Here is a 26,145-nt window from a genome sequence, read left to right as displayed (position 1 = left end):
TTTCCTTGGAAAATATTTGTGGGAATTCTTCAAGGCCCAGGATAAAGGTTTATTCCTCCAGAGAGGATTTGCTTTTGCTTCTGCAAAGAAGGACACTTGAAACAATTCACCATTTGAGGTTTGTATTTTTGACCACCAGGAGATGTCTATTTGGGCTACATATCCCTGGGAGGGCTGGCTTATGGGTCTAGTGCCACCCCCACACACCTCCACAAACTCTCTGTTCCAAGACATCTTTCTTTTCACTCTGTTAGGGAAAGATATAATTACTTCCCAATTACCCTCACTGAAACTGTAGACTGAGTTCCCAGATTTAGATTTCCCACTTTCCCCAGGTCCTGGGCTTTGTCTTCTGTCCCACTTGCCTCAGGATGTCTAGAAAAATCAAGCTTTGGTCAGGGGTGGTGGCTCATGCTGGTAATCTCACCACTTTGGGAGGCCAAGGCAGGTGGAGCAATTGAGGGCAGGAGTTCAAGACCAGTTGGGCCAACATAGTGAAACCCTGTTTTTACTAAAAGTACAAAAATTAGCCAGGCTTTGTGGCTAATTACACACACCTGTAATCCCAGCTACTCCAGAGGCTAAGGCATGAGAATCGCTTGAATCCAGGAGGCAGAGGTTGCAGTCAGCCGAGATCACACACTCCAGCCTGGGCAACAGAACAAGACTCTGTCTCTGAAAAAAAAAAAAAAAAAAAAAAAAAAAAATCTGAAAAGGAATTTGGAGGAAAAAGGTTTTTTCTCCAAAAGGAGGCTGAGGCAGGAGAATCACTTGAACCTGGAAGACGGAAGTTGCAGTGAGCCAAGATCGTGCCAATGCATTCCAGCCTGGGTGACAGAGCAAGACTCCGTCTCAACAACAAAAAATTAGCCAGGCGTGGTGGCATACACCTACAATCCCAGCTACTCGGGAAGCTGAGGCAGGAGAATGGCTTGAACCTGAGAGTAGGAGGTTGCAGTAAATTGAGATCGCACCATTGCATTCCAGCCTGGCCGACAGAGGGAGACTCCATCTCAAAAATAAAGATAAAAATAACAATCAGGCTGGGCTTAGTGGCTCACACCTGTATCCCCAACACTTTGGGAGTCCGAGGCGGGTGGATCACGAGGTCAAGAGAACCAGACCATCCTGGCTAACATGGTGAAACCCCGTCTCTACTAAAAATACAAAACTTAGCTGGGCGTGGTAGTACGCACTTGTAGTCCCAGCTACTCGGGACACGGGCAGGAGAATCGCTTGAACCGGGGAGGTGGAGGTTGCAGGGAGCTGAGATCATGCCACTGCACTCCAGCCTGGCAACTGAGAGAGACTCCGTCTCAAAAAAAAAAAAAAAAAAAAAAATCAATCAATCAATAAAAATCAGCTGGCTGGGTGTGGTGGCTCACACCTGTAATCCCAGCACTTTCAGAGCTCGAGGTAAGCGGATCACTTGAGGTCAGGAGCTCGAGACCAGCCTGGCCAACATGGCGAAATCTCGTCTCTACTCAAAATACAAAAATTAGCCAGGCGTGGTGGCGCACATCTGTAGTCCCAGCTACTAGGGTGGCTCAGGCAGGAGAATAGCTTGAACCTAGAAGGCAGAGGTTGCAGTTAGCCGAGACTTCACCCTGCACTCCAGCCTGGGAGACAGAGCAGAATTCTGTCTCAAAAAAAAAAGAAAAAAAAAAATCAGCCAGTCATGGTGGTCCGTGACTGTAGTACCAGCTATTCAGGAGGCTGAGACAGGAGAATCACTCGAACTTGGGAAGCAGAGGTTGCAGTCAGCCGAGATGAAGGCACTGCATTCCAGCCCAGGTGACAGAGGGAGACTCTGTCTCTAAACAAATAAGTTAATTAATGGGAAAAAAAAATAATTTCATTTACAGTAGCATCAAATATATATATATACTTACGAATAAGTTTTTTTTTTTTTTTTTTTGAGACAGAATCTTGCTCTGTCAACAGGCTGGAGTACAATGGTATGATCTCTGCTCACTGCAACTTCCGCTTCCTGGTTCAAGTGATTCTCCTGCCTCAGCCTCCTGAGTAGCTGGGATTACAGACACACACAACCACGCCCGGCTAATTTTTTGTATTTTTATTGGAGATGGGGTTTCACCATTTTGGCCAAGCTGGTCTTGAACTCCTGACCTTGTGATCTGCCCACCTTGGCCTCCCAAAGTGCTGTGATTACAGGCGTGACCACCATGCCTGGCCTAGGAATAAATTTATACAAGGAAATGTAAGACTTATGCACTGAAAACTACAAAACATTATCGAAAAAAAAAATAAAGATCTACATAAATAGGAAGACATTGTCTCAATGTCTTCCAGGCTGGAGTGCAGGGGAAAGATCTTGGCTCACTGCAACCTCTGCCTCCTGGGTTCAAGTGATTTTCATGCCTCAGCCTCCTAAGTAGCTGGGATTACAGGTGTGTGCCCCCACACCTAGTGAATTTTTTCTATTTTTAGTAGAGATGGGGTTTCACTGTGTTAGCCAGGCTGGTCTCAAACTCCTGGCCTCCAGTGATCCACCCAGCTGGGCCTTCCAAAGTGCTAGTATTACAGGTGTGAGCCACCTTTCCAGGCCAGCAGTTAGAATGTGGCTAAGAATTTCACTGAATGTGAAGATCAGTCTGAGAAGTACTGCCATCATAACAATATTAAGTCTTTCAATCAATGAACAAATGTCTCAAAAAAAAAAAAAAAAAAACGAAAGAAAGAAAAATTAACTAGGTGCACTGGCATGCGCCTGTAGTCCCAGCTACTCAGGAAGCAGAGATGGGAGGATCATTTGAGCTTACAAATCAAGACTACAGTAAGCCAAGATTGGGCCACCGCACTCCAGCCTGGGCATCAGATTGAGACCTTATCTCTAAAAATAAATAAATACATAAATAAGTTTTTAAAATGTAAACAGTAAAACTTCTAAAAGAAAACATGAGAAAATGTTCTGGACCTACCGTAGAAAAAGTGTTCTTAAACATGACATCAAAAGCACAATTAATAAAAGGTAAAAGGTTAAGATGAAATTAGACCTCATCAAATTAATTTTTCGGTGGCTCACGCCTGTAATCCCAACACTTTGGGAGGCTGAGGCGGGCAGATCACCTGAGGTCGGGAGTTCGAGATCAGCCTGACCAACATGGAGAAACCCCGTCTCTGCTAAAAATTCAAAAAACATCAGCCGGGCATGGTGTCACATGGCTGTAATCCCAGCTACTCAGGAGGCTGAGGCAGAAGGATCGCTTGAACCTGGGAGGCGGAGGTTACGGTGAGCTGAGATTGCACCATTGCTCTCCAGCCTGGGCAGCAAGAGCGAAACTCTGTCTCACAAAAAAGAGAAGGGAAGGGAAGGGGAGGGGAGGGGAGAGGAGGGGAAGGGAAGGGAAGGGGAGGGGAGGGGAGGGGGAGAAGGAAGGCTTTACTAGGTAGAAAAGGTAAAATAGATTTCTTCTCAGTAAATAATTATTTTCTCTTTCTCTGGAAACTTTCACAGCAGTCCTAAAGGTAAGCCCTGATCAATTACTTTTTTTTTGTTTTTTTTTCAAGATGGAGTCTCACTCTGTCACCCAGGCTAGAGTGCAGTGGCATGATCTTAGCTCACTGCAACCTCTGCCTCCCAGGTTCAAGCAATTCTCACGCCTCAGCCTCCCGAGTAGCTGGGATTACAGGCACCTACCACCACGCCCTGCTAATTTTTGTGGTTTTAGTAGGGACCGGGTTTCACCATGTTGGTCATGGCTGGTTTCAAGTCCTGACCTCAGATGATCCACCCACCTTAACATCTGAAATGATTACAGGCGTGAGCCACTGCACCTGGCCCTAATCAATCACATTTATATTATAGCAGCCTGATCTCTAGCTGTTCCAGTCATATTCTCTACCCAAGGAATTTGGAATTCACATCCAAAACCAGTAAGCAGAGTGGACATTTGCTACTGTGAGTGTCTAATCTTCTTTCTATATTTTGAGAAATGTCCACTGTGTGAGTGTCAATGGGACCTTTGTCCAATCAATGGGCTGACCAAGGACCATGAGTCCAGAGTAACGCCAAAACAGGATGAGTTTGGAATTTAGAATGGGACCTCCATTTCCAAGAACATGCATGACTTAATATTCTAAAAAGTCTTATGTAGCACAATATTCCGATGTTGGATAAACCCCAACAAATATACATTTAAATGTGTCACTAAACAAACAAGAAAATAAGAGGAATTCCCAAGTGTTAAAACAAAAAGTTAAAAGGGAGTAAGGAGTTAATCTCAGAATGCTAAATTCCTGGGGAACCCCTGGAGGCTTATCCTAGAGTCTGGATGATGAATAACTATGTATGAGAGTTGGAGACTAAGCTTTGGGTAATAAAAGGCAGCCCTTAATAAAGAGACCTTGTATTCTCAACAGGCTGAGTCAAAGGTAGGCTAGAAAAAAATGTTTCTGGCTGGGCGCTGGGCGCCTGTGGCTCACGCCTATAATCCCAGCACTTTGGGAGGCTGAGGTGAGCCTATCACCTGAGGTCAGGAGTTCAAGACCAGCCTGGCCAACATGGTGAGAACCCCCCCCCCCCCACCCCCGGCCTCTACAAAAATACAAAAACTAGTGGGGCATGATCGAGGATGCCTGTAATCCCAGCTACTCAGTAGGCTGAGGTGGGAGAATCACTTGGACCCGGGAGGCAGAGGTTGTGATGAGCTGAGATCATGCCACTGCACTCCAGTCTGGGTGACAGAGTGAGACTCTGTCTCAAAAAAAAAAAAAAGAAAGAAAGAAAGAAGGAAAGAAAGAAAAAAAGAAAGAAAGAAAGAAAGAAAAGAAAGAAATTGTCCTAACAGCAAAGAGGATAAAATTGAACCTGTCTTTGTGCATGTGACTCCAGGTGGACTATGCTGTAAAATGATAATAATAAGAGTCTCCTTCAGTACTGAGCTTGTTCTAAAGAAAAAAAAAAGGCTGGGTGCAGTGGCTTATGTCTGTAATCCCAGCACTTTGGGAGGCCGAGGCGGGTGGATGACCTGAAGTGGGGAGTTCGAGACCAGCCTGACCAACATGGAGAAACCCCATGTCTACTAAAATACAAAATTAGCCGGGCATGGTGGCGCATGCCTGTAATCCCAGCTACACAGGAGGCTGAGGCAGGAGAATCACTTGAACCCAGGAGGTGGAGGTTGCAGTGAGCCAAGATTGTACCACTACACTCCAGCCTAGGTGATAAGAGTGAGACTCCATCTCAAAAAGAAAGCATTATTTAAGCAGAAAGAAAGTGATATCAGAGGGCAATTAGATTCACACAAAAGAATGAAGAATGTCAGAAAATACCTGCTATAGTTTGAATGTTTGTGTCCCCTCAAAAATTCATGTTGAAACTTAATAGACTGCAGTAATGCAATCATGGCTCACAGCAGCCTTGACCTCCTGGACCCAAGCGATCCACCTGCCTCAGCCTCTCAAGTAGCTGAGACTACAGGGATGTGCCACTATACCCAGCTAACTTTTAAAATTTTTTGTGGAAATGGGGGTCTTGCTAGGTTGCCCAAACTCCTGGGCTCAAGCAATCCAAAATAAGCAAAGAGAAGAAAATAAAGATGGCCGGGCACGGTGGCTCATGCCTGTAATCCCAGCACTTTGGGAGGCCAAAGCAGGCGAATCACTTCAGGTCAGGAGATCCAGACCAGCTTGGTCAATATGGCAAAAATCCATCTCTACTAAAAATACAAAAATTAACTGGGTGTAGTGCGCATGCCTGTAATCCCAACTACTCAGGAGGCTGAGGCAGGAGAATTGCTTGAACCCTGGATTCTTGAACCTATCTCAGCCTCCTGACTAGCTGGGATTACAGGCACCTGCCACCATGCCCAGCTAATTTTTGTATTTTTAGTAGAGACAGGGTTTTACCATGTTGGCTAGGTTGGTCTCGAACTCCTGACCACCAGATGATCCACCTGCCTCGGCCTCCCAAAGTGCTGGGATTACAGGCATGAGCCACCTCGCCCGGCTTACTATTTTCACTTCTATTGGCATAGATTAATTTGTGTAGAACATTAATAATGTTTAACAGATCACCATAAAAATCAAACAATGAGGCTGGGCATGGGGGCTCATGTCTGTAATCCCAGCACTTTGGGAGGCCTAGGCGGGCAGATCACCTGACGTCGGGAGTTCACGACCAGCTTGACTAACATGGAGAAACCCCATCTCTACTAAAAATACAAAATTAGCCAGGTGTGGTGGCACATGCCTATAATCCCAGCTACTCGGGAGGCTGAGGCAGGAGAATCACTTGAACCCGGGAGGCAGAGGTTATGGTGAACCGAGATGGTGCCATTGCACTCCAGCCTAGACAACAAGAGTGAAACTCTGTCTCAAAAAAAAAAAAAAAAATTAAACAATGAGAAAACACAGGACCACCACTCTCCAACTCACTTATATATTCATAATGCCTATGATAGTATCTCTTACAGTAATGGCTTCATAACATCCAAATGAGAATTATCTGGGGCCACTTAAAAATGTGGATTCCTAAACCCCACTCAGATCTACTGAATTATAATCTCTAGTGGTGGAGTGAGGAAAATCTCCCTGCTTAACAAGTACCACAGTGACTATTATGCACACCAAAATTTGTAAATACAACTGGAGCCTCTAAGTAATTGAAAAACACGTTGGTATTCAACCCTGATTCCACTTTAAAATCATCTGAAGGTTTTTGGGTTTTTAAAACAATATTGATGTTCAGTCTCTGCTCCTAGAGAATCTGACTTATTAGGCCTGGCATCAGTATTCTGTTTTGCTTTTGTTTTTCCCCCAAAAGTTCCCCAATGATTCTAATGTGCAGCCAACAGTGGAAAAGCCTAGAACCAGAGACGTGAGAGATGAGCTGAAGAACCTCAAAGAGTCTTTCCCTTGGAATGAAAAAACTGACCTCAAAATGAATCCCTTAAAGGGATATCAGGGACAAATTCTCCAGGATCTCTGCTAAAATGCATCCAACAAGGATTAATTTATTATATTACTATATTTACCTCTTACCTGGAAAAAACAGAAAACAACCCCTAGGGAAAGGCTGTAGGATAAATATGTTTGGATAGATTTCGGGGAGAGGCTGATTTACATATAGTAATTATGGCATTTTGGAACAGGAAGGAGCTGCAGAGATTATTTTATCTACGTGAGGGATGGCCAAACTACACGCCACCTGTTTTTGTATGGCCCACAAGGTAATAATGATTTTAGGCCAGGCGCGGTGGCTCACGCCTGTAATCCCAGCACTTTGGGAGGCTGAGGCCAGGAGTTCAAGACTAGCCTGGCTAACACAGTGAAACCTCGTCTCTATTAAAAATACAAAAATGTGTCGGGTGTGGTGGCGCATGCCTGTAGTCCCAGCGACTCAGGAGGCTGAGGCATGAGAATCATTTGAATTCGGGAGATGGAGGTTGCAGTGAACCAAGATTGTACCACTGCACTCCAGCCAGGGCCACAGAGCAGACTCTATTTCAAAAAGAAAAGGCCAGGCGCGGTGGCTCACGCCTGTAATCCCAGCACTTTGGGAGGCCGAGGAGGGTGGATCACGAGGTCAGGAGTTCGAGACCAGCCTGGCCAAGATGGTGAAACCCCATCTCTACTAAAACACAAAAATTAGCTGAGCGTGGTGGCACATGCACGTAATCCTGGCTACTCAGGAGGCTGAGGCAGGAGAATCGCTTGAACCCAGGAGGCGGAGCTTGCAGTGAGCCAGGATCAGGCCACTACACTCCAGCCTGGTGACAGAGAGAGACTCTGTCTCAAAAAAAAAAAAAAAGAAAAAGAAAAAAAGGTTTTTACATTATTTATTAATTTTAAGAGACAGGTCTCACTATGTTGCCCAGGCTGTAGTGCAGTGGCTATTCACAGGTGCGATCCCACTACTGAGCAACACTGGAGTTTTCACCTGCTCTGTTTCTGACGGGCTGGTTCACCCCTGCTTAGGCAACCTGGTGGTTCCCTGCTCCTGGGAGGTTGCCATATTGATGCTGAACTTAGGGCAGACACACAATTAGCATCATGTGCTGCAGCCCAGAACTCCTGGACTCAAGCAATCCTCCTGCCTCAGCCTCCCGAGTAGCTGGGACTACAGGTACATGCTACCGTGCCCAGTGGTTTTTACATTTTTAAATGGTTGGGGCCAGGCGTGGTGGCTCACGCTTGTAATCCCAGCACTTTGGGAAGCTGGGGTGGGCAGATCACATGAGGCCAAGAGTTTGAGACTAGCCTGGAACATGGCAAAACCCCGTCTCTACTAAAAATACAAAAATTAGCCAGGTGCAGTAGCACATGCCTGTTATCCCGGCTACTCAGGAGGCTGAGTCAGGAGAATCGCTTGAACCCAGGAGGCGAAGGTTGCAGTGAACTGAGGCTGTGCTCCAGCCTGGGCAACAGAGTGAAATTCTGTCTCCAAAAAAAAGTTGGGTGATGGCTCACTCCTGTAATCCCAGCACTTTGAGAGGCCAGGGTAGGTGGATCCCTTGAGGTCAGGAGTTCAAGACCAGCCTGGGAAACATGGTGAAACCCCATCTCTACTAAAAATACAAAAAATTAGCCATGTGTGGTTACAAAAAATTAGCCGAGGCTCTGTCTGTCTTGAAAAAAAAAAAAAGGTTTGTCAACCCCTAAATCTATACCAGAGTAGTGAAAGAAAGCTTCCAGAGGAACATGATTCTAAGCTATGACTTAAAGGATAAATTAGGTTATCCACAGCAGGTACAATAGAGGAGAATGTTCCAAACAGGTGGGAATAACATAACGGAAAGCCTGAGGTAAAAGAGCAAGGACATTCTGGGAATGGAAAATAGTTCCCTATGGGGTGTAGAGTATGTGGCAGAGGTTGGTTGGGAAATTGGGCAGGAGTGGGTGTCATGATATAAGTCTGAGAGGCAAGTAGTGAACAGATTATGACGGACCTTCTTCTTTATTTATTTTTTATTTTTTGAGACAGGGTCTTGCTCTGTCACCTAGGCTGGAGTGGCAAGATCACAGCCTCTATGTCCTGGGCCGAAGGAATCCTGTTACCTCCCGAGTAGTTAGGTCCACAGGTTTGTACCACTACAGCCAGGTAGTTTGTTTCTTTTTTGAGAAGGGGTCTCACTCTGTTGCCCAGGCTAGAGTGCAGTGGCACTATCTCGGTTCACTGCAAGCTCCGCCTCCCAGGTTGACGCCATTCTCCTACTTCAGCCTCCGGAGTAGCCAGGACTACAGGCGCCTGCCACCACGCACGGCTAATTTTTCGTGTTTTTTAGTAGAGACAGGGTTTCATCGTGTTAGCCAGGATGGTCTCGATCTCCTGACCTCATGATCCTCCTGCCTCAGCCTCCCAAAGTGCTGTGATTGCAGGCATGAGCCACTGCGCCTAGCCCAGTCAGGCAGTTTTTACATTGTTTGGGAAAGAAAGGGTTTCCCGGCCAGGCATGGTGGCTCATGCCTGTAATCCCAGCACTTTGGGAGGCCGAGGCAGGTAGATCACCAGGTCAGGAGTTCAAGACCAGCCTGGCCAATATGGTGAAACCCTGTCTCTACCAAAAATACAAAAAGTACCTGGGCACTGTCGTGGGCGTCTGTAGTCCCAGCTACTCAGGAGGCTGAGGCAGGAGAACTGCTTGAACCAGGGAGGCAGAGGTTGCAGTGGGCTGAGATCACACCACTGCATTCCAGCCTGGGCGACAGAGCAAGACTCTGTCAAGAAAGAGAGAGAGAGAGGGAGGGAGGGAGGGAGGGAGGGAGGAAGGAAGGAAGGAAGGAAAGAAGGAAGGAAGGAAGGAAGGAAGGAAGGAAGGAAGGAAGGAAGGAAGGAAGGAAGGAAGGAAGGAAGGAAGGGAGTCTCCCTATGTTGCCCAGGCTGGTCTTGAACTCCAGGGCTCCAGTGATCCTCCTGCCTTGGCATCCCAAAGATTGAGATTACAAGTTTGAGTCCCTGCACCTGGCCTGTGATGGACCTTATAAATTAGATTGTCAAGTTTGCATTTTACACTGAGGACAATAGGCAGGCAAGTAAGGGTTTGTAGAGGAAAGAGAAAATAAGGAATAATGCCCAGGATAATGCCTCAGGAATTGGATAGGATAAAGACCTTACTGGGATGGGAAACACAGGGGAAGTTAGTGAAAATGGTGGCGTAAGGAACACCGGGTCTGTCCCTCTACAAGGACCATGAATAAATTGGCAGAAACTCACAGAATGATCATTCTCAGACTCCAGCTACTCATCGAAAGCTTGCCACAACCGAGGAAATGCTTACTTAAAAAAAAAACAAAAAAACTGAATCTTCATAGAAGAGCTTTGTGACATTGTAACTTATGCTGGACATTCCCCTGTTCCTCAGCACAAAAGAGACCTTGAAGATGGACTGTGTTCATAGTAAGAGTGCCCAGTACCAGAGGGAGCAGAACAGACATTATACTCAAGAATTTCAGTGTTTGTTTTGATCTGTCTGGTGGGATCACTTGAGCCTAGGAGTTCTAGACCAGCCTTGGCAACACAGACAGACCCTGTCTCAAAACAAAACAAAACAAAACAAAATGAAACAAAAAAGGAGGCCAGGTATGGTGGCTCGCGCCTGTAATCCCAGCACTTTGGGAGGCCAGGCGGTGGATCACTTGAGGTCAGGAGTTCCAGATCAGCCTGGCTAACATGGTGAAACCCTGTCCCCACTAAAAATACAAAAAATTAGACAGGTGTGGTGGCATGCGCCTGAAGTCCCAGCTACTCCAGAGGCTGAGGCAAGAGAACCACGTGAACCTGGAAGGTGGAGGTCACAGCGAACTGAGATCCTGCCAGTGCACTGCAGCCTGGGCACCGAGTGAGACTCTGTCTAAAAAAAAAGAAAAAAAAAAAAAATAAGGCTAGGCACAGTGGCTCACTGCTGTAATCCCAGCACTTTGGGGGGCCAAGGCAGGTGAATCACTAGGTCAGGAGTTCGAGAGCAGCCTGGCCAACACGCTGAAACCCCATCTCTACAAAAAATACAAAAATTAGCTGAGTATGGTGGCACATGCCTGTAATCCCAGCTACTCGGGAGGCTGAGGCAGGAGAATCGCTTGAACCCGGGAGGCGGAGGTTGTAGTGAGCTGAGATCGCACCACTACACTCCAGCCTGGGCAACAGAGCGAGACTCTGTCTCAAAAAAATAAATAAAAAATAAATAAAGGCCGGGCATGGTGGATTACAACTATAATCCCAGCACTTTGGGAGACCAAGGTGGGAGGATCGTGAGGTCAAAAGATCGAGACCATCCTGGCCAACATGGTGAAACCCTATCTCTACTAAAAATACAAAAATTAGCTGGATGTGGTGGCATGTGCCTCTAGTCCCAGCTACTCAGGAGGCTGAGGCAGGAGAATTGCTTGAACCCTAGAGGCAGAGGTTGCAGTGAGCCAAGATCACACCACTGCACTCCAGCCTGGCAACAGAGTGAGACTCTGTCTCAGAAAATAAAATAAAATATAAATAAAAATTTATTAAATGCCATTTTGTTCCCAGGAGAGAGAGAGATATAGATATACTTTTTTTTTTTGAGACAGAGTTTCACTCTTGTTGCCCAGGCTGGAGTGCAATGGCACGATATTGGCTCACTGCAATCTCTGCGTCCCAGGTTCAAGCGATTCTCCTGCCTCAGCCTCCCAAGTAGCTGAGATTACTGGTGGCTGCCACCACGCCTGGCTAATTTTTTGTATTTTTAGTAGAGATGGGGTTTCACCATGTTGGTCAGGCTGGTCTCGAACTCCTGACCTCAGGCGATCCACCCGCCTTGGCCTCCCAAAGTGCTGGGATTACAGGCATGAGCCACCGTGCCTGGCCGCAAGTGAGCTTTTTATTTTTATTTTTTTTAGATAGGGGTCTATCTTGCCCAGGTTGGTCTTGAACTCCTGGGCTCAAGTGATCCTCCCACATCAGCCTCCCTAGTAGTTGGGGTTATAGGCACCTGCCACCACACCAGACCCAAAGGTTCTATCTATACAAACACCGCATGTCCCTATGGTCATGTGTTTCACATTCCAAACAGATTTACATCCCAGATGTAGTGGCGCATGCCTGTAGTCCCAGTTACTCACGAGGCTGAGGCAGGAGCATCGCTTGAACCTGGGAGGCAGAGGTTGTAGTGAGCCAAGATCGTGCCACTGCACTCCAGCCTGGGCAACAGAGTGAGACTCTGTCTCAAAAACAAAAACAGTTTACATCCAGAAAACAGGGTTGTGTTTGCTGTTTTTCCCATCATTTTATTTTCTTTATCTTTGGGAAGAGGGAAAAGAGTTATGGGGGAGGGTTCTCACTATGTTGCCCATGCTCTTCTGGAACTCCTGAGCTCAAAGGATCCTGAGGTCTCAGTCTCTTGAGTGGCTGGGATTACAGATATGCACTATCACCGTACCTGGCTAAAGGAAACTCTTTTTTTTTTAGACGGAGTTTTCCTCTGTCACCCAGGCTGGAGTGCAATGGCACGATCTTGGCTTACTGCAACTTCCGCCTCCCGGACTTAAGTGTTCTTGTACCTCACCCTCCCGAGTAGCTGGCATTACAAGCAAGTGCCACCACGCCTGGCTAATTTTTGTATTTTTAGTAGAGACTGGATTTTGCCATGTTGGCCATGCTGGTCTCGAACTCCTGACCTCAAGTTATTTGACCACCTTGGCCTCCCAAATTGCTGGAATTACTGGTGTGAGCCACCGTGCCTGGCCAAGGAAACTATTATGGCTCCAAGTTATTATGGGGTAGTCCTAGCTGAAGTCCAATGGCACCATCTCAGCTCACTGCAACCTCTGCCTCCTGGGTTCAAGCAACTTTCCTGCCTCACCCTCCAGAGTAGCTGGGATTACAGGTGTATGCCAACACACCAAGCTAATTTTTTGTATTTTTAGTAGAGATGTGGTTTCACCATATTGGCCAGGCTGGTTTTAAACTCCTGACCTTGTGATCTGCCCGCCTCGGCCTCCCAAAGTTCTGAGATTACAGGCATAAGCCACTGTGCCCGGCCCAGAAATTTAAAATTTTTTTTTCTTTTTTTTTTTGAGATGGAGTCTCACTCTGTCACCCAGGCTGTAGGGCAGTGGCACGATCTTGGCTCACTGCAACCTCTGCCTCCCGGGTTCAAGCAATTCCCTGCCTCAGCCTCCTGATTAGCTGGGATTACAAGCGCCCACCACCAGGCCCGGCTAATTTTTGTATTTTTAGTACAGCCCGGGTTTCACCATCTTGGCCAGGCTGGTCTTGAAATCCTGAACTCGTGATCCACTCACCTTAGCCTCCCAAAGTGCTTGGATTACAGGCATGAGCCACTGCGCCTGGCCCTAGAAGTAGTTTTTAGAAAACAATTTCTCAGCCATGTTTCATAATCCAACCATTGGCTCTCTGCCTAGTATTGAAAATATAATTTTCAGCAATTTAATCCTCATATATGGGTCATTATTATGTAGACTTGGTTTTACTAGTGGTTTACTTATGTCCCTGGAATCACAAGGTAAAAAAGTATTGGATTTCAAGTCAGCAGATACAGTCTTGTCCCAGATTTGTCAATAATTTGTTGTGTAACCCTGGCAAGTCACTTAATCTTAGTTTTCTCTCCTGGGTTAACAATTATCAAGATAGAATCACAGTACATTGGAATTGGCAGGGACTTCATTAATTACAATTTCTATTTTGTGGAAAGGTTGAGTGACTTACCCAACTACCTGTATAGTCAGGAGGTTTTCTCTTTTCCCTCCCTCCCTCCCTCCCTCCCTCCCTTCCTTCCTTCCTTGTTTCTTTCTTCCTTTATTTTGATGGAGTCTATCACTCTGTCGCCCAGGCTGGAGAGCAATGGCGTGATCTCGGCTCACTGCAACCTCCACTCCCGGGGTTCAAGCGATTCTCCTGTCTCAGTTTCTCTAGTAGCTGGGATTACAGGTGCACATCGCCATGCCCGGCTAATTTTTTTTTTTTTGTATTTTAGTAGAGATGGGTTTTTACCGTGTTGCCCAGGTTGGTCTCGAACTCCTGAGCTCAGGTAATCCACACACCTCAGCCTCCCAAAGTGCTAGGATTACAGGTGTGAACCGCCACCACGCCCAGCCTCTTTTTTTTTTTTTTTTTGAGATGGAGTTTTGCTCCATTGCCCAGGCTGGAGTGCAATGGCACAATCTAGGCTCAGTATAACCTCTGCCTCTGGAGTTCAAGTGATTTTCCTGCCTCAGCCTTCAGAGTAGCTGGGATTACAGGCACGTGCCACCATTCCCAGCTAATTTTTTGTATTTTTAGTATAGTCATGGTTTCACTATGTTGGCCAGGACCTCAAGTGCTCTGCTCACCTTGGCCTCCCAAAGTGCTAAGATTACAGACATGAACCACCACGCCAGGCCTTCAGGAGCTTTTCTAGAGCAAGCAGTCAATCTTTGGCAACACAGACCCAGGCTTTCTTTCAATGTTGTTTCAAGAAACAAACAAAAAGTGAAAGCACTAAACAAATATAAGGCCATGAAAAAAGAAAAAAGAAAAAGCCTGATAAATGTTAACCATTAGCCTGCACTGTAGACTGAAAGCTTACCTGAAAATTTATCCCATCTAACGCAAAAATAATTTCTTTTTTTTTTTTCTTTTTTGAGATGGAGTCTCGCACTGTTGCCCAGGCTGGAGTGCAATGGTGTAATCTCAGCTGACTGCAACCTCTGCCTCCCAGGTTCACGTGATTCTCCTGCCTCAGCCTCCCAAATAGCTGGGATTACAGGTGCCCGCTACCACACTCAGCTAATGTTTTGTATTTTTAGTAGAGATGAGGTTTCACTATGTTGGCCATGCTGGTCTCGAACTCCTGACCTTGTGATCCGCCCACCTTGGCCTCCCGAAGTGCTGGGATTACAGGCGTGAGCCACTGTGCCTGGCCCTCAAAGATAATTTCAAATTGAGAAGTTCTGAAACTATAATAGCTTTTTTTTTTTTTTTTTGAGACAGAGTTTCCCTCTTGTTGCCCAGGTTGGAGTGCAATGGCGCCATCTCAGCTCACTGTAACCTCCGCCTCCCGGGTTCAAGCAATTCTCCTACCTCAGCCTCCCGAGTAGCTGGGATTACAAGTACCCACCACCATGCCCAGCTAATTTTTGTATTTTTAGTGTAGATGGGGGTTTTGCCATGTTGGTCAGGCTGGTCTCGAACCCCCGACCTTAGGTTATCAGCCCACTTCGACCTCCCACAGTGCTGGGATTACAGGCGTGAGCCACCGCACCCGGCCTGAGACATTCTGAAACTATAGAAGGAAAGATCAGAAAACTACTAGGTAGGAAAAAAAATTCATGGTTGGTTTGGAGAATACCCTTGAAGGGTGTTAAGTAAAAATGATAGGAGGCCTTTGTTTTGGACTAAACTCCTGCACCAGGCCCCAAGAGACCTGGCTAAAATAAAAATGGAATCACCCATACTAAAGTTTCACCTCACCAAATCCAAACTAAGCTGTTACCAAACTCTAAGTTGTTATCTGACCTTCAGAGAAATCAGGAAAGAGGGATAAGGACAGCCAATTTCCCAAACAGGATTGTGTTAAGGTTGCATGATAATGAAGCTCCCTCTGTTGTAATCCTTACACAAAAGAAGTACCCTGAAGTAAGCTGATGTCAACTAATCAGTTATTTTTCTATTGTTCTGTCTTTCTGTCCCCACCTCCCAAGGAAAGTAGCTTAGAAATGACCAGTATGGGCGGGGCGCGGGGGCTCAAGCCTGTAATCCCAGCACTTTGGGAGGCCGAGACGGGCGGATCACAAGGTCAGGAGACCGAGACCATCCTGGCTAACATGGTGAAACCCCGTCTCTGCTAAAAAATACAAAAAACTAGCCGGGCGAGGTGGCGGGCGCCTGTAGTCCCAGCTACTTGGGAGGCTGAGGCAGGAGAATGGCGTAAACCCGGGAGGCGGAGCTTGCAGTGAGCTGAGATCCGGCCACTGCAATCCAGCCCGGGCGACAGAGCCGAGACTCTGTCTCAAAAAAAAAAAAAAAGAAATGACCAATATGTCAAGGTCCTATGAGAAGACTGAAAGAAGAGAGAAGAAAGAGGAAAGAAAAGGATGACAAGAAAGAGAAAGAAAGAAAGAAACTAATATGCTCTTTGTTCTTTGCTTTAAGCTTTTCTCTGTCTACAAAGCCAACCTCTCCTGCTCATCAGAACATTCACTCCACTTTCTGGAATGAAGTGTTGTCTAATCCTAGAGTCGCAATAAAGGCAATTGAGATCTTAAAACTAAATTCGTTGTAATTTTGTCCTTTGCCAAAGGGGGGAAAATCAACAAAAACTTCCCAAGAGTACCTATATCTTCTTATCACTTCTTTCTGGTCTTTTCCTTAGTTTTTGAGAAGTGAAATTGGAAAAGTGGAGACTGCCTGTGCTCACACGTTTCTGAGGGAATGGTGTTCAATAGGGTTACTTGAATTCAAATTAATTGACTCGCCATTTCCCACTTATACTAGACATTATTACATCAGTTCTCTAACGTAGCACCATGCCTTTCCCAGTTGCAACCCAAAAGAACGTGCTGAAACCTGCGGATACCACACTCAATGCAAAAACTCCAAGTCCCGAAATCCTCCGTAGCCGGTCCCCACCGCCTCCTCGCAAGAGCAGCCTCTTTCGTACTGGGAGTTGTAGTCATTCAGAGTCTTCCCTTCCGGGATGAGGGGCGAAAGTGCGCCGCGAGGAGCTACATCTCCCAGGAGGCAGTGCGCACTCCGCCCTCGCTGGCGCCGAGCTCCTCCCTCTCTCGCTCCTCCCTTTCTGGGCTGCACAGCTCACGCCTTCCTGTTAGTCCAAGCTGGGAGAAGTTCACTCCGATCAGCTGATCCCAACTGACAACAGGAGAGGAGGAAGCCCGGGAGGCAACGAAGGAGGAGGGTGGCGGAGATGGAGATGAGGATGGATCTGCCGGTGTCCTGAGGAACAGCCTCTGTCCCCACTAGCGCCCTGCGGCCCCCGGACGCCGCCTTGCTGCGGCCGAGCTGCTCCGTGGTGGGATCCCCTGGCCGCGGCGGGCAGGGCAGGGCGGGGAGGGCACGGCCCAGCGCGGGGCGAGTGATCGTCCTGGGGCTCCGGCTGCCCTCGGGAGGAAGGAGGGGCGGGTGCGGCGGGGGTGGGGGTGGGGTGGTATAAACAATGGATTCGGCTCCGGGTTTTGCCGGCGTGGGGGGGATTTTGGGGGACCTTCTTTGTTCTTAGGCTCCGCTCCTGCCCCTCGGGTTGTGGCAGTGGTGTCCGGGTGGAAGGAAGGGTGAGGAGTCCCCGGCTGGGGAGAGGTGTCGAGGTGGGGGCCCGAGTGGGCAAAATGTTTGCTTGACATGGCCAGGGGTAAGGTGTACTTTTTAAGGTTGATTTTATATTTTTCTCAATTGTGACAAGTTTGATTTTTGTTTCTGTTTTGGGGGTTGGCTAGGCATGTCTGAGGTTAGAGTGTAAATAAGATCCCCTAGTCACTCCCTTCGCCTTCCTTGTTTATCTAAAAATAAGATTGATAGATTGATTACTGTAGGGGAGGAGTGACTATCAGAAAGGCAGGGCTTTACACCTTGTTGGGGCCTTGGAATGGGGGTCAAGGCTAGTGGGAATTAGGAATATAATTGTCAAAGTGACAAAAGCCCCTTTCTTGCCCCAGTTATCTTTTTTTCCTATTTTGAAGTTATTTTTAAGTTAGTTTTTAAGTGACAAAGAGAAAAATTACTTGTTTTGATTCACTGCAGGCCTGGCTTTGCCATAGGTCATAGTAGAGGCCTGTTGCTCCTTTTTTTTTTTTGGTAGTTAGTGAAAGAAGGGACAGAAGAATTACAAAGTAAAAAAATTGTTTTTAAACATGAAATTGTTACTATTGTTTCTAAGTTTAGAGTCCTTAGTATATGTCTAACTGGAGTTGAAACAATCCAGTTACAAGGCTAACCGGGTGGGCCCAGGTATTTGATAGATCTAAAGTTTATTATTACATTTTCATTAGCTTTGTACAAGCCTCTCCACTCCTCCCAATTGTGGGATGCATGTGGGGGTGCAGAGGGCTGTCCTTCCAAGTACTACTCACTTAGTGATTTAGATTCTGAATTTAATAACTGAATGAACAGAAAATTCCAGTCTGGGAAATAGAGCAGCAAAGTCTCTTAAATGCCTTGGGCCTAGAGGTGGCGTTTGTTGTCAAGAGGAGGAAGTTTAGCTATAATTTTGAAAATATTTTTTATTTATTTATTTTTTTTTTGAGGGAGTCTCACTCTGTCTTCCAGGCTGGAGTGCAGTGGCAAGATCTCGGCTCACTGCAACCTCTACCTCCCAGGTTCAAGCAATTCTCCTGCCTCAGCCTCCCTAGTAGCTGGGATTACAGGCGCCCGCCACCACGCCCAGCGAATGTTTGTGTTTTTAGTAGAGATAGGATTTCACCATGTTGGGCAGAGTGGTCTCGAACTCCTGACCTCAAGTGATCTGCCCACCTCGGCCTCCCAAAGTGATGGAATTACAGGTATGAGCCACTGCGCCTGGCTATATAACAAGCCAGTGTAAGTGTTAAGATAAAAAATGAGATTTCTGGCCAGGTGCAGTGGCTCACGCCTGTAATCCTAGCACTTTGGGAGGCCAAGGCAGGCGGATCACCTGAGGTCAAGAGTTCAAGACCAGCCTGGCCAACATGGTGAAACCCCGTCTCTACTAAAAATACAAAAATTAGCTGGGCGCTGTGGTGGGCGCCTGTAATCCTAGCTCCTTGGGAGGCTGAGGCAGGTGAATCACTTGAACTTGGGAGGCGGAGGTTGCGGTGAGCCGAGACTGTCCCATTGCACTCCAGCCTGGGCAACAAGAGCAAAACTCTGTCTCAGAAAAAAAGAAAAAAAAAAAAAGTAATGAGATTTGTCTCAGCAGTTTTGGGCTAGTATTTAATTTAGTCACAATCTTTTTTTTTTTTTTTTTTAAGGTGCACTTCCGTTTTTTGGATGATTGAAATCCTTTTCCTTCCCCTATTCTAGGTATCCCCTGAAATACTGACTTCAGGTCGAATTATATTGAAAAGCTCCTGACCACTTTCTTTCGTTACCAAAACTTTGTAGCTGATATCCAACTGGTGAACCCACCACCCTGAACCCATCAGACCTCTCTCAGCCATAAAAGACCCTTCCAAGTCAATTTTGACCACATCTTTGCTTACACTTTATGGAGGATGAAACCATTAAACCAAATCAACGTTGCTGCTAATACAAGAGTCTTGGAGGCAGCAAATTAAAAATTTGAACATTTGTTTGTCCAGAGCTATAACAGGAGGACATGAAAGGTGTTCTTTTTTAAAGTGTTCAGAACCCTGGGGAGGTTTCGTGCAGTCTTCAGACTCAAATCTTTGTCTTCACTCCTGGGGCAAGCTCAGTGACTTGTTATATGGTGGGTGTGTTTCCTTACCAGTGTGAGTATGAGTGCCCAGACATCCCCAGCAGAGAAGGGCCTGAATCCGGGGCTGATGTGCCAGGAAAGTTACGCCTGCAGCGGGACTGATGAAGCTATCTTTGAGTGTGATGAGTGCTGCAGTCTGCAGTGTCTCCGCTGCGAGGAGGAGCTCCATCGGCAGGAGCGCCTGAGAAACCATGAGCGGATAAGACTCAAACCTGGCCATGTCCCTTACTGTGACCTCTGCAAGGGTCTCAGTGGGCATTTACCAGGTGTTAGGCAGAGGGCAATCGTGAGGTGCCAGACCTGCAAAATCAACTTGTGCCTGGAGTGCCAGAAGAGGACTCATTCTGGGGGTAACAAAAGGAGACACCCTGTTACTGTGTACAATGTCAGTAATCTCCAGGGGTCACTGGAGGCAGAAGAGATGGATGAGGAGACCAAGAGGAAGAAGATGACTGAGAAGGTTGTGAGTTTCCTCCTAGTAGACGAAAATGAAGAAGTTCAGGTAAGCACATGGGTATAGTGGGATTCATGTGTAGTGGAGCAGATCTGTTGTTGGAAGGCAGCTCTCAAAAACCAATGTCCGAGAGGAGATCACATTTTAATCATTAAAAGGCAAGACCTCTGGAGGCTTTAGCTGCTTGGAGTCAGATTTAGTTACCAGCTGCATGACCTCTGGTCGAATTACTTTCCTTCTCTGAGCCTTAGCTTTTTCATCTATAAAATGGGGGACAGCCTACTTCATTGAGTTGTGAGGTTGAAATGAGACAGTGTTTGTAGAGCCTGTCGCATAATAAATGGTCAGTGTATATGGTAGCTGTTGTTAGTATTAATTGTAGCATTATTAGAACTGATTTAAAATACTTCAGAATGAGAGCACCCTGGCAAGCCATGAGTAAATGTTAGTGATGCAGGACTGTATCTATCCAGGGAAATACACACTAACATTGGGTTCCATGGGAGTGCTAGGTAATAAGGCATAAACCTGCTATCTCGATTTAGACAGGCAGGTCTTTAAAAAGTGGCTTTTAATAAGGACAATATTATTTCCAGATGGTCTCTTCGTATACATACATATATATACATATATATACACATATATACACGTGTATATATATGTGTGTGTGTGTGTATATATATATATTTTTTTTTTTTGAGGTGGACTCTTGCTCTGTCACCCAGGCTGGAGTGCAGTGGTGCCATCTCGGCTCACTGCAACCTCTGCCTCCTGGATTCAAGCTATTTTCCTGCCTCAGCCTCCCGAGTAGCTAGGATTGCAGACGCGTGCCATCATGCCTGGCTAATTTTGAATTTTTAGTAGAGATGGGGTTTCACCATGTTGGCCAGGTTGGTCTCGAACTCCTGACCTCAAGTGATCCACCCACCTTGGCCTCCCAAAGTGTTGGGATTACAGGCATGATCAGCTGGTCTCTTCATATTTTCTTGTATAGGTTTCTGATCAGTAAAAGCCAGTGAGGGCATCTGGGAGTACAGAATGACTAGGGGATATTTGGCTTGAGTCTGAGTTGGGGAGATGGTAGTGTGACAGCTAGGCAAGATTGGGGAAGGGGTAGTATAATGTTTATACTTTTGAATGAAGGTAGTGTAGTGTCTATACTTTTCTTTTGAGTGGGCTTTCAAGTGAAGTTTGCTTGAATTCACATCCTTGTTTACCAGTCACTGTATAGCCAAGGGTAAGTGATAAAAATCCTTTCCATTCCTAATCTTTTTGAGTCCTATCAACAATCCTGTAAAGTAGAAGTAAAACTGAGGCACAGCTTAAATGATTTTTATCACAGTCTGGCACATGGTATCCAGTACCAGTTCGTTGTAGTCAGTATCACTGTTGAGTATCTGTGGTTCATTGACTCAGTACTTTTGATGGTGATGACTCCTTCAGTTTTCAGTTTGGAGGGGAGTACCTATGTAAGTTACCATTTGAGAGGCTCCCTAATTACCCACCTAATATTTTTCTTCTGTACTTTTTTCCTCCTTGGATAAGCTGATGGAAATGAATTACATCATGATTCCTATGTACTTCCATTGTCAGCTAAATACTTTGCTAACACAGACTTTTCTTTATTGGTTTGAGAGGAACAAATAGTTATGGAAGAGTGACCCAGATCCCATTCCGCGTCCCTTGTTAGCAATAATGTCTTCATTATGGATTATGCTCTAATTGGGCGACATTGTGGACTAAATCTTTTATAAATGGAACACTTGGATTTTGGATGATTCTTGGTGGTTTTGCTATCAGTTCTCTGTAATGTCAGCTTTTGGAAAGTCATAGTTTGGTTGTTGCCACTTTTGTCAAATGAGGGGAAGCTTTGGGATGGACTAGTAACCCTCATGGATTGCATTGGCACCTTTAAAAAGAATGTTTTTTTGGGGAGGAGGATGTGTATTTTTTTCTTTTTTGTAGCATTGATACATGTTCCTTAGTTGAGAATTAAGAGATAAAGAAGTGTAATGAAGAAGATAAATCTAACTACCCAGAGATGATATTGGTCCTTCATCTTTATTTCTTGTATGTAATATGTATATAATTGGATTATTTGTAAAGATTCTTCCCACATTTCCTCCCTTCATAAACATTAACCACTTCCCAGGATATAACAGTTTGTTAATTGCAAGCAGCATTCTTGGGACTGATGGTATAGACATAGAATTCTTTGATTTTAGGTGATTTGTTCTCATAGAGTCATAAATGGAGAAATACTTAAAATATCTAGTTCAGTTTTCTAATAGTGAATGTTCAAAACAATTAGATGATTGACATAAATCTAGGTTATAACTTAGGTTAGATTGTGAACTTCTGGAGAGCAGGACCATGTTTCATGGCGTATACCATGTACAATGGTAAACACATTGTCAGTGCATAAATACTTACTAATTGGTGTTGTCACATCTACACTTCAGTTGTTTTTTTTTTTTGGAGACAGAGTCTCACTCTGTCCCCCAGGCTGGAGTGCCATGGCATGATCTTGCCTCACTGCAACCTCTGTCTCCCAGGTTCAAGCGATTCTCCTGCGTCAGCCTCCTGAGTAGCTGGAACTACAGGCATGCACCACTTGCCTGGCTAATTTTTGTGTTTGTTTTAGTAGAGACGGGGTTTCTCTATATTGACCAGGCTAGTCTCGAACTCCTGACCTCAAATTATCCACCCGCGTCAGCCTCCCAAGGTGCTGGGATTACAGGCATGAGCTACCATGCCCAGCCAACTTCAGTTTTTAAAAAATGGATATCAAGGCCAGGCATGGTAGCTCATGCCTGTCATCCCAGCACTTTGGGAGGCCCAGGCAGGTGGATCACCTGAGGTCAGGAGTTCGAGAGCAGCTGGGCCAACATGGTCAAACATCGTTTCTACTGAAAATAAAAAAAAAATTAGCTAGGCATGGTGGCTCACGCCTGTAATCCCAGTACTTTGGGAGACCGAGGCGGGTGGATCACAAGATCAGGAGTTTGAAACCAGCCTGACCAACATGGTGAAACTCCATCTCTACTGAAAATACAGACTGAGCGGGGTGGCTCACACCTGTAATTCCAGCACCTTGGGAGGCCAAAGCAGGTGGATCATGAGGTCAGGAGTTTGAGACCAGCCTGACTTGGCCTCCCAAAGTGCATGGATTACAGGTGTGAGCCGCTGTGCCCAGCCTCCTTTCCTTTCTTTTTTCCCTTTTTTTTTTTGAAATGGAGTTTCACTCTGTTGCCCAGTCTGGAGTGCAATGGCATGATCTCAGCTCACTGCAACCTCTGCATCCCGGGTTCAAGTGATTCTCCTGCCTCAGCCTCCCAAGTAGCTGGGATTACAGGTGCACATCACCACGCCCTGCTAATTTTTGTGTTTTTAGTAGGGACCGGGTTTTGCATGTTGGCTAGGATGGTCTCCAACTCCTGACCTCCTACCCTGGCCTCCCAAAGTGCTGGGATTACAGGCATGAGCCACCATGCCTGGCTCCTGCTTTTTTTTCTTAAAGCAGTCACCATTTTTTTTTTTTTTTTTTTTTTTTTTTTTTTTTTTTGAGATGGAGTCTTGCTCTGTCACCCGGGCTGGAGTGCAGTGGCCGGATCTCAGCTCACTGCAAGCTCCGCCTCCCGGGTTCACGCTATTCTCCTACCTCAGCCTCCCGAGTAGCTGGGACTACAGGCGCCCACCACCTCGCCCGGCTAGTTTTTTGTATTTTTAGTAGAGACGGGGTTTCACCGTGTTAGCCAGGATGGTCTCGATCTCCTGACCTCGTGATCCGCCCGTCTCGGCCTCCCAAAGTGCTGGGATTACAGGCTTGAGCCACCGCGCCCGGCCAGCAGTCACCATTAACGATGAACTGTGGCCAGGCGTGGTGGCTCACCCCTGTAATCCCAACACTTTGTGAGGCCGAGGCTGGCGGATCACAAGGTCAGGAGCTCGAGACCAGTCTAGCCAACATAGTGAAACCCCGTCTCTACTAAAAATACAGAAAATTAGCCTGGTGTGGTGGTGTGTTCCTGTAATCCCAGCTACTTGGGAGGCTGAGATTGCACCATTGCACTCCAGCCCCGGTGACAGTGCGAGAGGCTGTCTGAAAAAACAAACAAACAAAACAAAAAACAGTGAACTGCGTGCCCTGTAGAATTTTTTCATGTTTATTTATCCTTTCCTTTCCGTTCCTTTGTTTTTTTTTTTTTTTTTGAGATGGAGTCTCACTCTGTTGCCCAGGTGCTGGAGTGTGGTGGCACAATCTTGGCTCACTGCAACCTCCGCCTTCTGGGTTTGAGCAATTCTTCTGCCTCAGCTTCCCAAGTAGCTGCGATTACAGGTGTGTGCCACCATGTCCAGCAAATTTTTGTATTTTTTGTAGAGATGGGGTTTCACCATGTTGGTCAGGATAGTCTTGATCTCTTGACCTCATGACCTGCCCGCCCTGGCCTCCCAGAGTGCTAGGATTACAGGTGTGAGCCACTGCGCCTGACATAAATTTTCTTTTTTTTTTTTTTTTGAGACAGAGTCTTGCTCTGTTGCCCAGGCTGCAGTGCTGTGGTACGATCTTGGCTCACTGCAACCTCCATCTCCTGGGTTCAAGCGATTCTCCTGCGTCAGCCTCCCAAGTAGCTGTGATTGCAGGCACCACCACCACGCCTGGCTAATTTTTGTATTTTTAGTAGAAGCGGGGTTTCACGATGTTGGTCAGGCTGGTCTTGAACTCCTGACCTTGTGATCCACCTGCTTTGGTCTCCCAAAGTGTTGAGATTACAGGCGTGAGCCACCGCGCCCGGCTCTGGCCTAAACTTTCTAATTAAACTTGATTGTGGCCAAAAGCAGCAGCTCACCAATTCTTTATGGCTGCTGTGAGAATCTGATGAACCATAGCTCTGCATAAATGTATTATTATTTATCATTATCAAAGTGTTGTTGATGATCTTCCTCATAGCAGTAAAGAGTCTATCAGTTAGGTTCTGATTTTGTTTTTCTTCTCATGTTTCTAGGCATTTGTGGGTTTTGAGCATTTTGAGCCTTTTCAATTTATTTAGTACATAGGGATTTTTTTTTTTTTTAGATGGGGTCTTGCTGTGTTGCCCGGGCTGGCCTTGAATTCCTGGGCTCAAGCAATCCTTCCACTTCAGCCGCCCAAGTAGCTGGGACTACAGGTGGGCACCACGGTGTCCGGCCCATAGATAGAGGTTATTTTAGCACCTTGTAGACTGTAACCCTTGTGTGTGGTCTCCTCAAATTCTATGGCCTAGAGTCTCCTAAGATTTTTGTGTATGATTTGAGTACTATTCAGTTTCTTTTAGAAAATGTAAAAGCACAAAAAGCTTCCTTTGAAAGTGAACATTTTATCATTACCTTGTAATGTGAGTGTGTACTATAGTGGTGAATTTGAGGAGAGACTGACTTTTGGTCTCAGAAGTAGAAAGTCACCTGTGGCTCCTAAATGGACACATTTGACCTGCTGGCCAAAGACATCCATTAATTCATCACAATTTTTGCGCATGTATTATGTGCCAGGAACTTTTTTTTTTTTTTTGAGATGGAGTCTCTGTTACCTAGGCTGAAGTGCAGTGGCACGATCTTGGCTCACTGCAACCTCCGCCTCCGGGGTTCAAGTAGTTCTTCTGCCTCAGCCTCCTGAGTAGCTGGGATTACAGGTGTGCGCCACCACGCCAGGCTAATTTTTTTGTATTTTTTTTTTTGAGACAGAGTCTCGCTCTGTCGCCCGGTCTGGAGTGCAGTGGTGCTATCTCGGCTCAATGCAAGCTCCGCCTCCCGGGTTCACGCCTTTCTCCTGCCTCAGCCTCCCGAGTAGCTGGGACTACAGACGCCCGCCACGTCGCCTGGATAGTTTTTTGTATTTTTTTAGTGGAGACGGGGTTTCATCGTGTTAGCCAGGATGGTCTCGATCTCCTGACCTCGTGATCTGCCCGTCTCGGCCTCCCAAAGTGCTGGGATTACAGGCTTGAGCCACTGCACCCGGCCATTTTTTTGTATTTTTAATAGAGATGGGGTTTCGCCATGTTGGTCAGACTGGTCTTGAACTCGTGACCTCATGATCTGCCTGCCTTGGCCTCCCAAAGTGATGGGATTACAGTCATGAGCCACTGCACCCAGCTGTGCCAGGCATTTCTTATGTTCTGGGAATACATGGTTAATAAGACATGGTCCATTACTTCATAAAGCTTACTATTCAAGTGGGGAAAGCAGATTTCACACATGTAAACACCTGAGAGAGTGATTTGGAAACCTCTTTGGCAGGATGGTCAGAGAAGGTCTTATTGTAGAGGTGACTTTTTTTTTTTTTTGAGACGGAGTCTT

General features: G+C 46.2%; 2 protein-coding genes across 6 annotated transcripts in view; one reads left to right on the top strand and one right to left on the bottom strand.

Moving 5' to 3' along the window:
* LOC104656358 (nucleophosmin-like) overlaps positions 1-26,145 on the bottom strand; it is a 560,652-nt gene that overhangs the window by 524,694 nt on the left and 9,813 nt on the right. The window lies entirely within an intron of this gene.
* ZFYVE1 (zinc finger FYVE-type containing 1) overlaps positions 16,675-26,145 on the top strand; it is a 60,324-nt gene continuing 50,853 nt past the window's right edge. Inside the window, exons 1-2 of one of the 2 annotated variants that reach the window (XM_010355819.1) lie at positions 16,675-16,961; positions 18,944-19,860. In XM_010355819.1, coding sequence (XP_010354121.1) covers positions 19,378-19,860 — 483 coding nt within the window. In that variant the 5' untranslated portion in view covers positions 16,675-16,961; positions 18,944-19,377. Of the gene's footprint in view, positions 16,962-18,891; positions 19,861-26,145 lie in introns of both variants that reach the window. The other variant, XM_030931547.1, reaches the window with a different exon arrangement.

This window comes from Rhinopithecus roxellana, chromosome 5, assembly GCF_007565055.1.
Source record: "Rhinopithecus roxellana isolate Shanxi Qingling chromosome 5, ASM756505v1, whole genome shotgun sequence".
In the NCBI taxonomy this organism is placed as follows: Eukaryota; Metazoa; Chordata; class Mammalia; order Primates; family Cercopithecidae; genus Rhinopithecus; species Rhinopithecus roxellana.
This window is presented reverse-complemented; position numbering and strand designations above follow the sequence as displayed.